The sequence below is a fragment of the Lepisosteus platostomus genome, chromosome 2 (assembly GCF_059453375.1).
Source record: "Lepisosteus platostomus isolate fLepPlt1 chromosome 2, fLepPlt1.hap1, whole genome shotgun sequence".
Classification (NCBI taxonomy): Eukaryota; Metazoa; Chordata; class Actinopteri; order Semionotiformes; family Lepisosteidae; genus Lepisosteus; species Lepisosteus platostomus.
This window is the reverse complement of record NC_142612.1, coordinates 8,546,197-8,558,852: the sequence shown is the minus strand read 5'-3', so window position 1 is coordinate 8,558,852 and position 12,656 is coordinate 8,546,197. Positions and strand designations below refer to the sequence as shown.

Sequence of the window (12,656 nt, the reverse complement as noted above, 5' to 3'; positions counted from 1 at the left end):
GGCGCACTATGGCTGTCGTCGCCATTACCCACACCATTACCTACAAAGTCCCTTGAGTGGAGTGTCCAGAAGAGTGCTATATAATTGTAAGGATTTTGTTTCTTCTTTGCCAGCCTTAGTGGTGACCTAAGCGCACTTAAGCGCTCGTGTCGACTTTGCATTACCTTAGAGGAGACTATTCTGTTGTCTGGGTATCTCTGGGGAATGTAGGCCTCTGCTCCAGGCGGGGGCTCCTTGTGGCCGATGTACACTGTCCGGCTGTCCACCCAGTTCTCCTCTCCAGCACACTGCAACAAAATGCCATCACAATGAGGTCAGAACCCAACACTGTCACCGTCTGCCTACAGGACAGCTTTCAAAGCAGTCTGCGCCCAGAGCACGTCCTCGGCCATCCTTCCAAACAGACTGGAAAAGCTTAAAGATGCTAGGAAAAAAAAACGCTGACCAATGGAAAGGAGAAATTCATGTTTAATCACTCAAATTTAAACATGCATACTGCATGTCCATTCAAATAGAGGTGGTTTCCTTTTGATTAAGAAAAGTGGAGAAGTTCTGCACCTAGAGCCAAAAGCTTTGAAAGTCATCCTGACTGGTTTTTGATTTTGACTGACAGAACGAAGAAAGGGTAAGGGGACAGAGAGGTACAGTACACAGTTTTTACATGTAATGTGCAGTATATACTGTATGATGTACAGCCCCGCACAGGATTGAGATGTACAGCACAGTAAAACCCAATTACTCTTTCGCAGCTATCCTGCTGCTAAGGGATGCTTTTAATCTTCACTCAGACAGCAGCTAAACCAACCTTGTGGCCACGGTCATATTTCAGTTATGGTAAATATTGTTCTTCTACATCACAGCAAATGTATTGCATCTTACACACTCTCTGCTTTATTGCGCCAATATAACAAAAATAAATCGTCAGGTGGTGCTGCCTTTCCAAAATTATTCACCGTCTTGTGGTCAGAGAAAAGAAGAGGCTTGTCGAAACCAGATTTAAACATCACAAAAAAAGCAATCCAAGGGTAACTGCAGGCAGGTAAATAAATACGATCCCAGACCCCAGACAATTCTCAGTGATAATCTGATTATTTCAAGACAGTAACTAGGCTTTTGTGAAGACGGGGGAGTTTCTGGGAAAATGCAAAAACCACAGCTCTCCTGGAGGTACGAGGTGGAGAAGGACTATTTTGGAAACAGTAAATAGCATTTAAAAATCAATTTGAAATGCCACGGGATGCCAGTGTAAATAAAGCCACAGTAGGATGTTGTTTTGGGAAAGCAGCGAGCTTCATAACAGGAAGTCCAGATGGAAATCCATTGTGAGAGAGATAAAAGCTTCCCTCTCCTGTAGCCTAGACCTTATGTGTCATGCTGTTCCACTGATGGCTGCTCAGAATAAAATGAAGCAAATCAGCCTTGTACGCCTCATAGTGTTTATAGACTTTCTGCCACTGCCACTACTGAGATGACTTACAATATAAAGAGATTTCAAATGAATGACAATTTCAGAATACCACCATTCTGGTTTTGATAGCTGGGAAATGCATAGAACATTTTAATTTATATCTTCATTTCACAGGAAAAGGTCTTCCTATGTCCTTTACCTGTACCATTACCTCTTTTTATTCGACATCTTTAGTGTACTGACAGTAGTTACATTGTGAAAAATGGCAAATGAGCCACTAAATTAAAAGCAGAGAGAAGTAACAAGATGGACAATGCCAAACAATGAAACGTGAAAAAATTAAACCAGTCCACTCTTATTAGTGTTCTTTGCAAACAAGCTCAGTTTGAGCATTTAAGGTTTGATTTAAAAAAAAAAAAAAACACTTAAAAAATATGTATACACCATTTGAACTCCAGCCAAATAGGACATAGTAAATGGAAGGGGGTTAATACTTTTGCAACATTGTCTAATCATAAATAACCATAATTAAAATAAATAAAAAATTCCAAGCTCACTGGTATAGCCACACAGTCTGTCATGCCATACACACGTTAAAAAAAAAAAAAAAGAAAAATCCTTTTGGCACTGAATAAGCCCAGTGCTGTTGAATTCAGCGACATGAAATAAATGATGTGATAACACGAGTGGAAAACCAAGCAGCTGTTTATATAGTGCACAGCGCTATTCTTCCAATCTTCCTCACTGGGGGATTAGAAATTAGCCTGCTGCATCTTTAACAGTTACGTAAGCCATGAAAATATAGGCTATTACTTTAAAGGCTATTTTTATCCAGGGTGTTCCATATATTGCCTAGGACAGTTACACATCTGTTAGCACCGATTTTTATAATAGAAGTCGTTTAGAGCCACCAGAACTAGACCATAGCGAAGCATCAGAGGACAGCTGCCAGAGGCCTTTCTGGAGGAAAAGGCTGCTGTGCACAAGTCCCTGGTCATGAGAGGAAAGATGAGGCTCCACCGATGGCAAATGGGTTCAATTAGTAGTTCCTCCTGTGTCTGCAGAAAAAGAAAAGTGTCCCCTTTTCCATTTCACCACCTACAGCGCTAGGAAAGCTTAAACGTCAACACTGAAAAGCCATACAGAGCCTAAATATATTAATTGGCAAACAAATCAAATGCATTTTTTTTGTTTGCTTTTGAAATTCGTGCAAACAAACACAGCACTTTTTTTAAATTCATTTTCAACTAAGTCCATTGCCAGCGCTATCGGATGCACAGTTTAGCGGGGGGTTTTTTCCCCAGTGAAATGTAGGAAAATCATCTTTGGACTTGAAATCGACAAGGTTTCAGGAGCCCTGCTAAAGGCCAAGGAGTGATATTCACTAGAGTTGTAGAGAATTGATACACTTTGTTAAAAACCTGTAAAGATATTTATGACCTAATAATAATCTCCAAGTGTACATCTGCATTAATAAATACAGGCAAGACTGCCTTGGTCTGTTCCACCATGCGAACTGAAAACACCAGTGCTTCTGTTGACTTCAACAGAACATACTATACTGTGCACTTCCTCTGGTTCTGGTTCACTAAACGTTTCTAGAAATCCATATAAAGACTAAATAATCTAACCCCTTCATTGATGACATGAAATTGTATCTCTTGTCTTGTCTCAGTTATCTTTTGGTTCATCTTTCTCTATTAACTTACCTATGTTCAGAGATTCTTTCTTACCTTAGGCTCATAATTCATGTTTTAGGTGTCCAAGGGAAAAAAAATGTCAGAATAATATTAAAACCTACAGTATAAAGTTGACGTCTATTCTTTGGGAGAGTGCGTGCATGTGTACATTGTTGTAAAAAGGTTTATTTTCTTAATTAAAAAAAAAGTGTTGATGTTAGATGCCCATTGTTTTTTCATTTCAAAGGAAACGTACCGTTACTAAGCCAAAGACTCCTATGAATCATAAATGTTCATTTTAAATACATATATTAAAAACTGTGATTTATGTAAATGTATAAATTCACCATAGACCTGAAGATTAATATAAAAAAATGAATATATTAGCATTTTTCTTCCGTCTTAAGACCCCTGCCATTATTCTGTGATGAATGCATCCTTCTTTTTCTTATACTGTAAAACTATTTAAGTTCTGTAGCCGCAGCACAAATACTTTTATAGAAGGGTGAGACTACACAATGAAAATCAAAGCAAAACAGAATTCCTTTACAAAAAGTGAGCAAATAACCATTGTTTTGCAAATGATTCCAATATGTGTGGATTGCTAAACACAGACAATTGTACAAATTGTGAAAGCAGGCAACCCATTTGAGACAAATTGTCCGAAGGGGAGAGTCCCAACCCACTGTTCTCCAAATACACAATCTAACCACTCCAATTGAGCAATAAGGAGTGGGGAACAAAAACCTGTATACACCTTTTCAGATGGTTTCATTCACATGACTCAAACAGGAACGTACTACGTAACTATGTACAGTGAGCTGTAACTAAAAACAGTCTATAGTACACGCCTTTAAAGGACCACACTGCTTTTAAAATTGTCTGTAGTTGTGGCAAAAATTAATGTGATAGGAAAAAATTCTGCCAATACATTTAAAGAAAAAGTCAACAAAGGAGAAATGGTATGCATTGTACACGTGTGTGTGCACATTCCCAGCTACTATGGAAAATCTGAAGGTAGGCATACAACAAGAAGCTTAGTCTAGTTCACCTGATGAACTTCAACAGCACATTGTGGATCTTCACTGTACACCTAAAGAATATGACTGAAGTCAGAAGAGGACTTGAATTTTTTTCCAGTGCTCACATACTAATTTGCTGTATCACTTAATGATCAAATGGAATACACACAAAAAAACATCCCTTTATACACACACCAACACACTACAGTAAAGCAGCTTAGGAACTAAAAGACCCAACAGCTGGTATAACAGAGTTCGTCATCATCGAATCCCTGCAATCATCTCTAATCCCATCTTCTTAAAGTGCAGGGCGCTCCACAGTGAATGGAGTTTGTTTTTTCAGCATACAGGCATGGAAAAAAAAGACACTGTACTCGGGGCATGAGGTCGATTCTTTTTTTAATATTCATCTCTGGCGCCTTGTTTTTTACTAGTCAAGAAGGCTGCACTGTGTTTTGTTTCTTATGTAATCAGCACTGACGTTAATCCACTAACACGAGGGCTTCTGTTGAAAGCTGTCCTGTCCTAGTTTTTAATCAGGCTCTCGGGTTCAATGTTGTGCTCACAGCTACCTAAACAGAACTTTACAGGTTTAGCATCATTTAAGCGGCTCTTACAGAGAGTGTGAGTACTATACAAATGGTTAAATAAAATACTGAGAGCGACATCATAGCAGGAGGTTCTGCTTGTCAGTGCAAGGAAATCATTAAAACGGTTTAATGATAGACTACCAAAAGGGTCTGTTCATCTTCTTCATAATGTGCGGCCTATAACCTAACAGTTAAAGTAACACAGGGTAAGCCAATTTTTTTCTCTTTAACCTCCCTCTCAAATAAAAGAAACCACACAAACTATTACAACAATTTTATTATTATATAATATTAATATTATTATTACAACAAACTATTATGACAATTTTTTAATGTGGAGTGTTACAAAAAGTTTTGCATTTCCTTTTTATCAATCCAAACATCAGATTTGCAAAGGTTACATTGTTAGATTTGCTTGTACAGTGAAGAATTTCAGCGGATTAAAAACAAGAAATAGCGTAAGGCTTGTAAGAAAGCAGTATGGAGCACATCACCCCGCAAGTGCCTAAATTGTACTCCTTCACATTCAGCGTCCTGCTCATCATATAAAAACACTACAGATTACCTGTTACATAACACGTTTTATTACATACTTTTGACAACTAACCAATCACCGAGGCAACAGAAAATACTTGGAAATCTTTATTTGGAATGAAGCAAGTCGGTAAAATTGTTCTTCTGACATGGTACTGACAAGTACAGTCCATAGCCATCTTCTTAAGGATTTTCTTGTTGCCTCTTGAGCAGAAGCAGTTTTCTTTATTCTATTGTCATCCCTGACTTCTGGGACAAAGTCCAGATATCTCCGAACAGCTTACTGTTTGTTCATTTCAATGACATTTGCTATCAATGCCCCATTGTTCCACAGCTTCAGAAAGGAAGCCAATATGCACCATATTAGCCAATCCACTAGAAACATAACCCTATATACAATGCTTATCTACACTCTTTTTCACTTGAAGAAAACCTTCACGTTTGGATTTTTTAAAGGGACCTTTAATCAACAGTAAATCATAAAATGAATCGTTTGTGAGAACACAATATTTTATTTCTGTTCTACTTAACTGAACCGAAGCAATTTCTGGTTCAAGAACTAGATTACCCATATTGTATGGGAAGCAGGGCAACAAGTGATGGGGTTTGAGATAATCTAAAAAAGATAATCACTCACAGAGGCTACAAGTTGTGAATAAAGGCCACATAAATATTTTGTGATAAGGATATAATGCATCGTACATTAGAAAACATTTACACTAAAAAGTGAAAGAAGCCCCACAGCTGTAAAACAGGCAGCACAGAAAGCACTTCCTCCGACTACAGTCACAGTAATTTCATCAGAAGCAGTTTTCGGTAATCTAAAAATACAATTTAAATATCCTGTGACTCCTGTAGCCTAAAACAGCATGCTGTCCTGCATTGTGAACTATAATGCCCTGTGTTTTGAAATACATATTCAGATTCATATTTAGTATGGCCAACTAACTACAAAAAATAAGTAAGGTGGTGTTTTAACACTAAAGGCCAGCTCCTAAAGATGTACTTTACATTCTCCATATCCACTGACTTTTTTTTATCCATTCTGTCTCCTCAGAAGAGGGTAACCTCTTGTTCAACTGTCAAGATTGAAACACTTCATTTTTTTAGAAAAGACTATTGGGTGCAAAATGTAACGCACTCTTTATTCTGTCACGTGCTGTCAATATTTCTTTTTTCATGTTTTTTGGGGAAATATAGCAGTTGTTGTCTCAAAGTTGTTGGCAGCAGAGGTCCCAGAAGGGGGTCATCACAAAGCTAGAAATATGAAGGTACATTTACTCTTTTACACCATCACTGCACAACCTGCTACGTTCTCTTTTCATACAGTGTGTATGCTCTCCACAGAGACCAACATTTGCATGTTCAGATTATATGTACGGTATGACAGAACTGCGTTAGCTTATACACCGTGAACACAGTGATGATCCCCACCTTTACTTGTTCCTTTGATAAAAAGGATCGTTATACAAGAAAATAATACCGATCATTCAGTTTTTTCTGATGTTCATCAATTTCTCCTGTGTTGATCCAAACTGTTCTTTGCTTGGGTGTGCCTCAGGAGCAAAGCAGGTTATGTCAGTGAACACAATACATTGTACACATCCATTGATTCACTTTAGAGCCATACGATATACTGGATACTTGCAAAGTACTGTTCAACATGCTTTCAAACTGACTCACTTTAGAGTCATGATAGCACACAAATGCAGTAGTGACATGTACTGCACTGGATTTTATGAGAAACTCAACCACAAAAATTCAGGCAAAGAATACAGAGCAGAGAAGCCTGCCCAACACACCTCCTGTAACTGCAGTATACATACTAGAATTGCCATGTTTTGCATCGTGATTTTATACCTGCATTCTGCATCCCTAACAACTTGTCTTGTTCCAAAGCACAAGAAGCTCGTTACTCAGAAAACACTCATCCGAGACCTTAATTTGCAATTATATCTGTGGCAGCAAAGAGAGAGAAAGAGGTCAGCTGGTGGCCCATATCTGTAAACGCCTGCATACACTTCTACAGAAAATGTGCTAGGGTGTAACCCATTTAAAAACATTTTCCATGCAACTCATCTGTGGGAGGGGTGGCTGAGTAGGCAATTACAGTTAGCAAACCAATTAGTTTTCTTTAATTAAATTTAGATTTCCTGCACCTTGTGCTATCAAGCTGTCACCTGCTTCTATAGTACAGAGTGGGCATTGTCAGGGAATCACATAGGTGATAAAAACATGCTGTTGTGTGTTTTGTGGTACTTATATTTAAGTCTGCGGTATAACTCAATCTCTATCTGCCCTATTTCCCCCCCTCCATGTCTTGTTCGGTGTGTTTGGGACTTTTCAACCATTTCTCTGTAAAAGCCTGAAGTCCAGCTGTACGGTCGACATCAAGCTTGTCATTTCTCACTGAAATCTATGCTAGATGACCGCACCTGTCACAAAGGGCAGCACAAATGTATCCAAGCACCTTCGCCGGTAATCCCGAAAGCAGAGGTCAAGACATGAGAACCAGGGGTCACTTCGTGCCTTTTAATCCTGCAGCCCCTGGGGGAATCTGGGGGACACTGGAAGGTCAGTCAGCTATAGTTCCTGTAAAGACATTGTGCACAAGGTGCTCCATTTCCGAGCACACTGTGTGTGTGTGGGGAGCAACGAGCACCCATCTTTAATTTATATGCCACAGCTACAATCAACTGCCCTGGTTCATCTTTATCCTCACTGTCGACATGATAAGGTCTTATCATTGAAAGGAAGCCTGTCTCCAGCATAAATGCAAATATCAGATGAGGCACAAGCTTTCAGAAAAGATAATACTGCAAATCAATAAACAAAGATCAAATGACAATTAGAGCTGCTGTCAGCTTCCAGAAGCATCTTACAAAATTAAGGCTTTTGTGCAAACCACTACTGCCTGCATTAACACAAAGGAAGAGCCTGTCAGCTGTGACAAAGTGTTTCAAAAGACCAGAAAATGCTTAAATAAAAGAATTACTCAAGCTGGCCACTCTCAACAAAAAGAGGACATCTGAAAATATCAAATTACTCCCAAAATTCCACATTTGAACTCCGATTTCAAGTGCTTCATTCACAGCGTCATTCGGATGCAAAACCTTCCATGAATGAAAATGGAGCGTTAGTACAGAGAAAGTGTTACATTAGCTGAAAAGGGAAGATATGGTGAATGCGTGTACAGAAGCATCAGTCCAATGTGGTAGCTAACTGGAGTTCAAAACCACTGTCAGTACTTTTTTCTTAATTATTTTGACCTCAAAGCCTTGTTTACATGCTTGATCTCATTAAAGTTGAGAACTCAGAGAAGTTCAATTACACTGCTGAATTGCCACCCCGATAAAGCTATGTACAAAAGAAAGATAACAGAAATAAAATACTATGCCTTTCCATACAGTAAATCTCACAGATCAGAAATACTGTCCATGTTCATCACATTCACCAATGTCTACAGAAACTTGTTCATCCTCGAGATACTCAATAAAACAAATTATCGGACAAAATGTAAAACAGAAAACTATTACGTTTTTTTTTCTTTTTGCCTCCACTATGGATGTTTAATTAAATTTCATTAATTGTATGCATCGCGCTTTATTTGAAAGCAGTCTCATACAGCCAGTTTCCTAAATGTCAAATGACTTTATAACACTCAGATTTATTTATAACTACTGCTTCAAAATATAAGGCAATGATCAGTTATAAAACATAACAACTGCCAAAGAACAGGCCACAGAAAGATCGATGGTAACATTTGGAACAAGCTTTTAGTCATGGTGAAGGTCAATTTGAATTTCTATCTACCTGTGAGGTCATCTGGAAAAAAGGTTCTAAAGGACCCTTGTTGTAACAGTGTTATATTTAGCCTCTGTGAAGGTGTTGGGCTGGTTATAAAAGAAATTATTTTCAAGTCGCTTTGCCCTTAGAGTTTTACCTGATTCTTAAACTTGCATGAAACAGTAGATGTATACCCATCCTTCCAAAATCACACCCTAGCAACACTTAAGACAGCTTCAAAAAAGCACTTGCAATTACCATGAAGTAAATAAAAATATTTCTTTCTAGAGAAGGTATCACCTCTGCCTGTAAAAACACCTGGAAGAATTAACACTTAAGAGTTCAAGATACTGCTCTTTACTATTCTTGATGGTCCTGATGCTGGCATCGATTAACCTTTTATCTTGTCTCTGGAATATATTAGTGTCTGGCTTTATTCAAACAATGATTTCCTAAGCTGAAGTCAGTCACTTAAATGTATCAAAGCACTCTCCATTGTCAACTACAGTATTTTCAATATGAATTGTGCAAGGTTAGGATTTTAATCTTGCTTATTTATAGCAATAAGGCAAAACATGAGAAAAATCAATACTGCCTCTTGCTTTTGACCAATATCACAGCTTTTGTTTGCATTTTTATTGCAACATTCTGAGTCTTATATTTATATTAGATTTTCATCGATAATAGCACAGTGAACTCAAGCTGGTTAAGCAGAAGATGCCGGCCATATACAGTTTACCAGTACTACACTGCTCACACAGCAACAATTTTAAAAGCATTTACATTTTTAAACATACTTCCAGAACTGAAACCGTCCTACTGGAATGCAGAAGGATTTCCTTATTCTTCTAAAAATTTTTAAAAAATAGTTTTCAATTCAGATAGTTATAACACCAAGCAGAAAAACGAATCTCACACTCACATGGTCTTGTGAAAACACTTGCACAACTCTATACTCACATCCTAGCTTTGTTTGCCATAAATTCTAGACTGCACATTCTTATATTCTTTCCAGCCTATTATTATTATTTCTATGTGTACTTCTGCATCTGATCTCTTATGCATGCATTTTTTCTACAGTTACTGTATAGAACATCTACATTTCTGTTGCTTCAGATAGCAAGATAGAGCAGATTATCGCATATTATAGGGCTTCTGGGGAAATACGCACCTCGTTCACTCACGTATCAAGCCTTCTCGTATTTAGCCGCTACCCATTCCTGCAGTCCATTTCGGGGCTCAATGTGGTTCCCCAGCCTCCATGACGAACACCCAAAGACCGTTAAGGTGTTAAGACTTAGTATTTCATCTGCCACGCCATCAGAGGAACTGCGCAGTTATCAACAGTGACAGATTAACAAAGAGGTGAAGATTAGATTTCACCTGCGCTGAGGGATTCTCTGGAGCTGCTTTGAGTTTGTAATCAATTTAGCATGAAATTAGAATTAGGGTGAAACAAAGGCAGAATCCATTTTGAACTTCAGCAGTCAAGCAGGGACACTAAAAAAAGATCGCACTTTACACAGCAGTGAATATTAAGTTAGTTTCCAGATATAGGAATATTGTATTAGCATTGATACGAGTGGGCGGAAAAATAGGACTGACGATTTGCTCGTGGCTACAGCATTAGCACCACATCTTCTGAATACCCTGTTCACCACAGGTTCTTCATGGACTCTGTAGCCATAGCAGTGATGGCACCGGAAAAGGCACTGCGTATCTCACGCGACAGACCCAGGGGGACGAAGATAAGAGAAATCACCCTGTGCAGACCTGATGGACTACAATACAACAACATAAGGCAGGATGTTCACTAAATCTGCTGGATGGCTGCTACAAGAAAATGGGAAAGTATAAATTTCACCTAACGAGCCTAGCAACTTCTCAATGTGCACTCAAAGAACACAAATCTGTCAAAATACAGTGCATGTGGACGCAGCATTCAGTGGATAAGGGAAAGAGAAGCTACACAAAAGCCTAGAGATTGGTCCCTACAAAGCACATTTCAATTCCCTCTCCCTGTAAATTTTGAGCTCCAAGCTGTGGCATCATATTATTGTCTGCATGGTGCAAAACCTGCACAAAGCCTTTATCACTCCCTGAGATAGTGGAGCTAGTCTTCCAATATTCTCTTTTTAAAAATAACTCAACAAGACTGTTAAGATCTCACTCAATCATTTTAGTTTATGATTTGCTAAAACCTCTTTGTTTAAAACAAAAAGTCTAAAACATGCAAAAGGAAAAAAAAAACTACCCATGTATTGCATGTAATTAAGCACAAATTAAAGCACATTGAACTGTTAATGATCACTGTGTGTGTAGTGATGGCCTAAAAGACATCAGAATCTTTTAAAAACTACTCAAGAATTAAAAACCTATTTCATCATTTCATAATCCATAAATAGCGTTTTGGTACAGAAAGCCATGTGTGGCAATGATGCTATAAGGTAGGTGTTAACATACAGGATCAATACCTGGCATGCAAAATCAGCAGCTCAAACAAGCCTGTAAACAGCGTGACACAGTTTAACCCTATGAGAACTTGGCACCCTCTCTTGTTAACTGAACAGTCAAAACCAAGAGCTCAATGCTTGACCCCGGTGAAAGCCAGGCCCAATGTCACAGGCTAGCACCACACACAGGGTCACTGCGGGGAAACACTGCCGCAGAACAGAAGACCTCTACCAGCAGGGAAGTATAAAGCATCACTGAGAAAACAAAGGGGTTGGCTATCTGAAAACAGAAAACAGACAGAAAGAAGGAACAGTAAAGACAGGGGAATATAATTTTTTGGAATGCCCTAAAATCAGCTCAAAGTTCGTACTTCTCAGAATACCGATTTTATGCCCTGCGGGGGGGGATTGGAATTGGGCTGAAAAAAAAAGAAAATTTGAATGAAGGAACACGGAGTGTCAGAGAGCCACCAATAGCCCTGCTGTGGATCTGCTGTGGGCCCCACTGAAAAGTCAGCGCTGAAGAAGGATCGCCCCAGCAGAAAGCCACAGACACCTTGTCTTCATCTGTGAGGACATGCTGTAGGCTTCGGGCTTGTATAGCATCCTCTTACTCACATTAACACGCTTAGCGCCTTTCCTCATCCGAAGCTCCATAATGAGCCCCTTTAGTAACACCCATTTACTGCCATCAGTGCAACAGCATTAAGAGAATCCATGACTTTAAGGCAAACAACTTTTTTTTTCCCCAAAACAATGATTTGGACATTTGAAAATGACAGTTAATGACAAGTTCTTTACCTTTATCCATTTAATTTATCTTTATATGGATCACACATTCAATGCGCTTATCTGCAGTAAAACAAGTTCTCTGACAGGCATGATTTCTCATATGATGGCTCCTGTATAATTACAACCTTATAATTCTAACCTAATGCATAACTATTAGACACCATAAAAAACATGGAAGGGAAACAAATGGAAACTGGAATTGGGTAAGTGCGGCTCTGAAACAACTTTTCCTAAATTATTATCAATAACTAGAATTATTTAATTCTGTTGATTATGAATTATTGTCTCCATGCATTTAATATTGGCTAATTTTTAATTACAACCTTGCAAAACAGTTATTTGCAAATGTAAAAGAAATCTAAAATTACTAATTAAGCTTAACTGCTGCAAGT

General features: G+C 38.5%; 1 protein-coding gene across 15 annotated transcripts in view; it reads right to left on the bottom strand.

Annotated features, from left to right (window-relative positions):
• The window catches only part of atp11a (ATPase phospholipid transporting 11A), a 102,145-nt gene that overhangs the window by 65,112 nt on the left and 24,377 nt on the right, over window positions 1-12,656 (bottom strand). For all 15 annotated transcript variants that reach the window (XR_015924860.1, XR_015924857.1, XR_015924859.1 and 12 more), the window contains exon 2: window positions 165-287. Coding sequence is in view for 10 of the 15 variants with exons in the window: in XM_088596843.1 (XP_088452969.1) it covers window positions 165-287 (123 nt within the window). In the remaining 5 variants the exon portion in view is untranslated. The remainder of the gene's footprint in view (window positions 1-164; window positions 288-12,656) is intronic.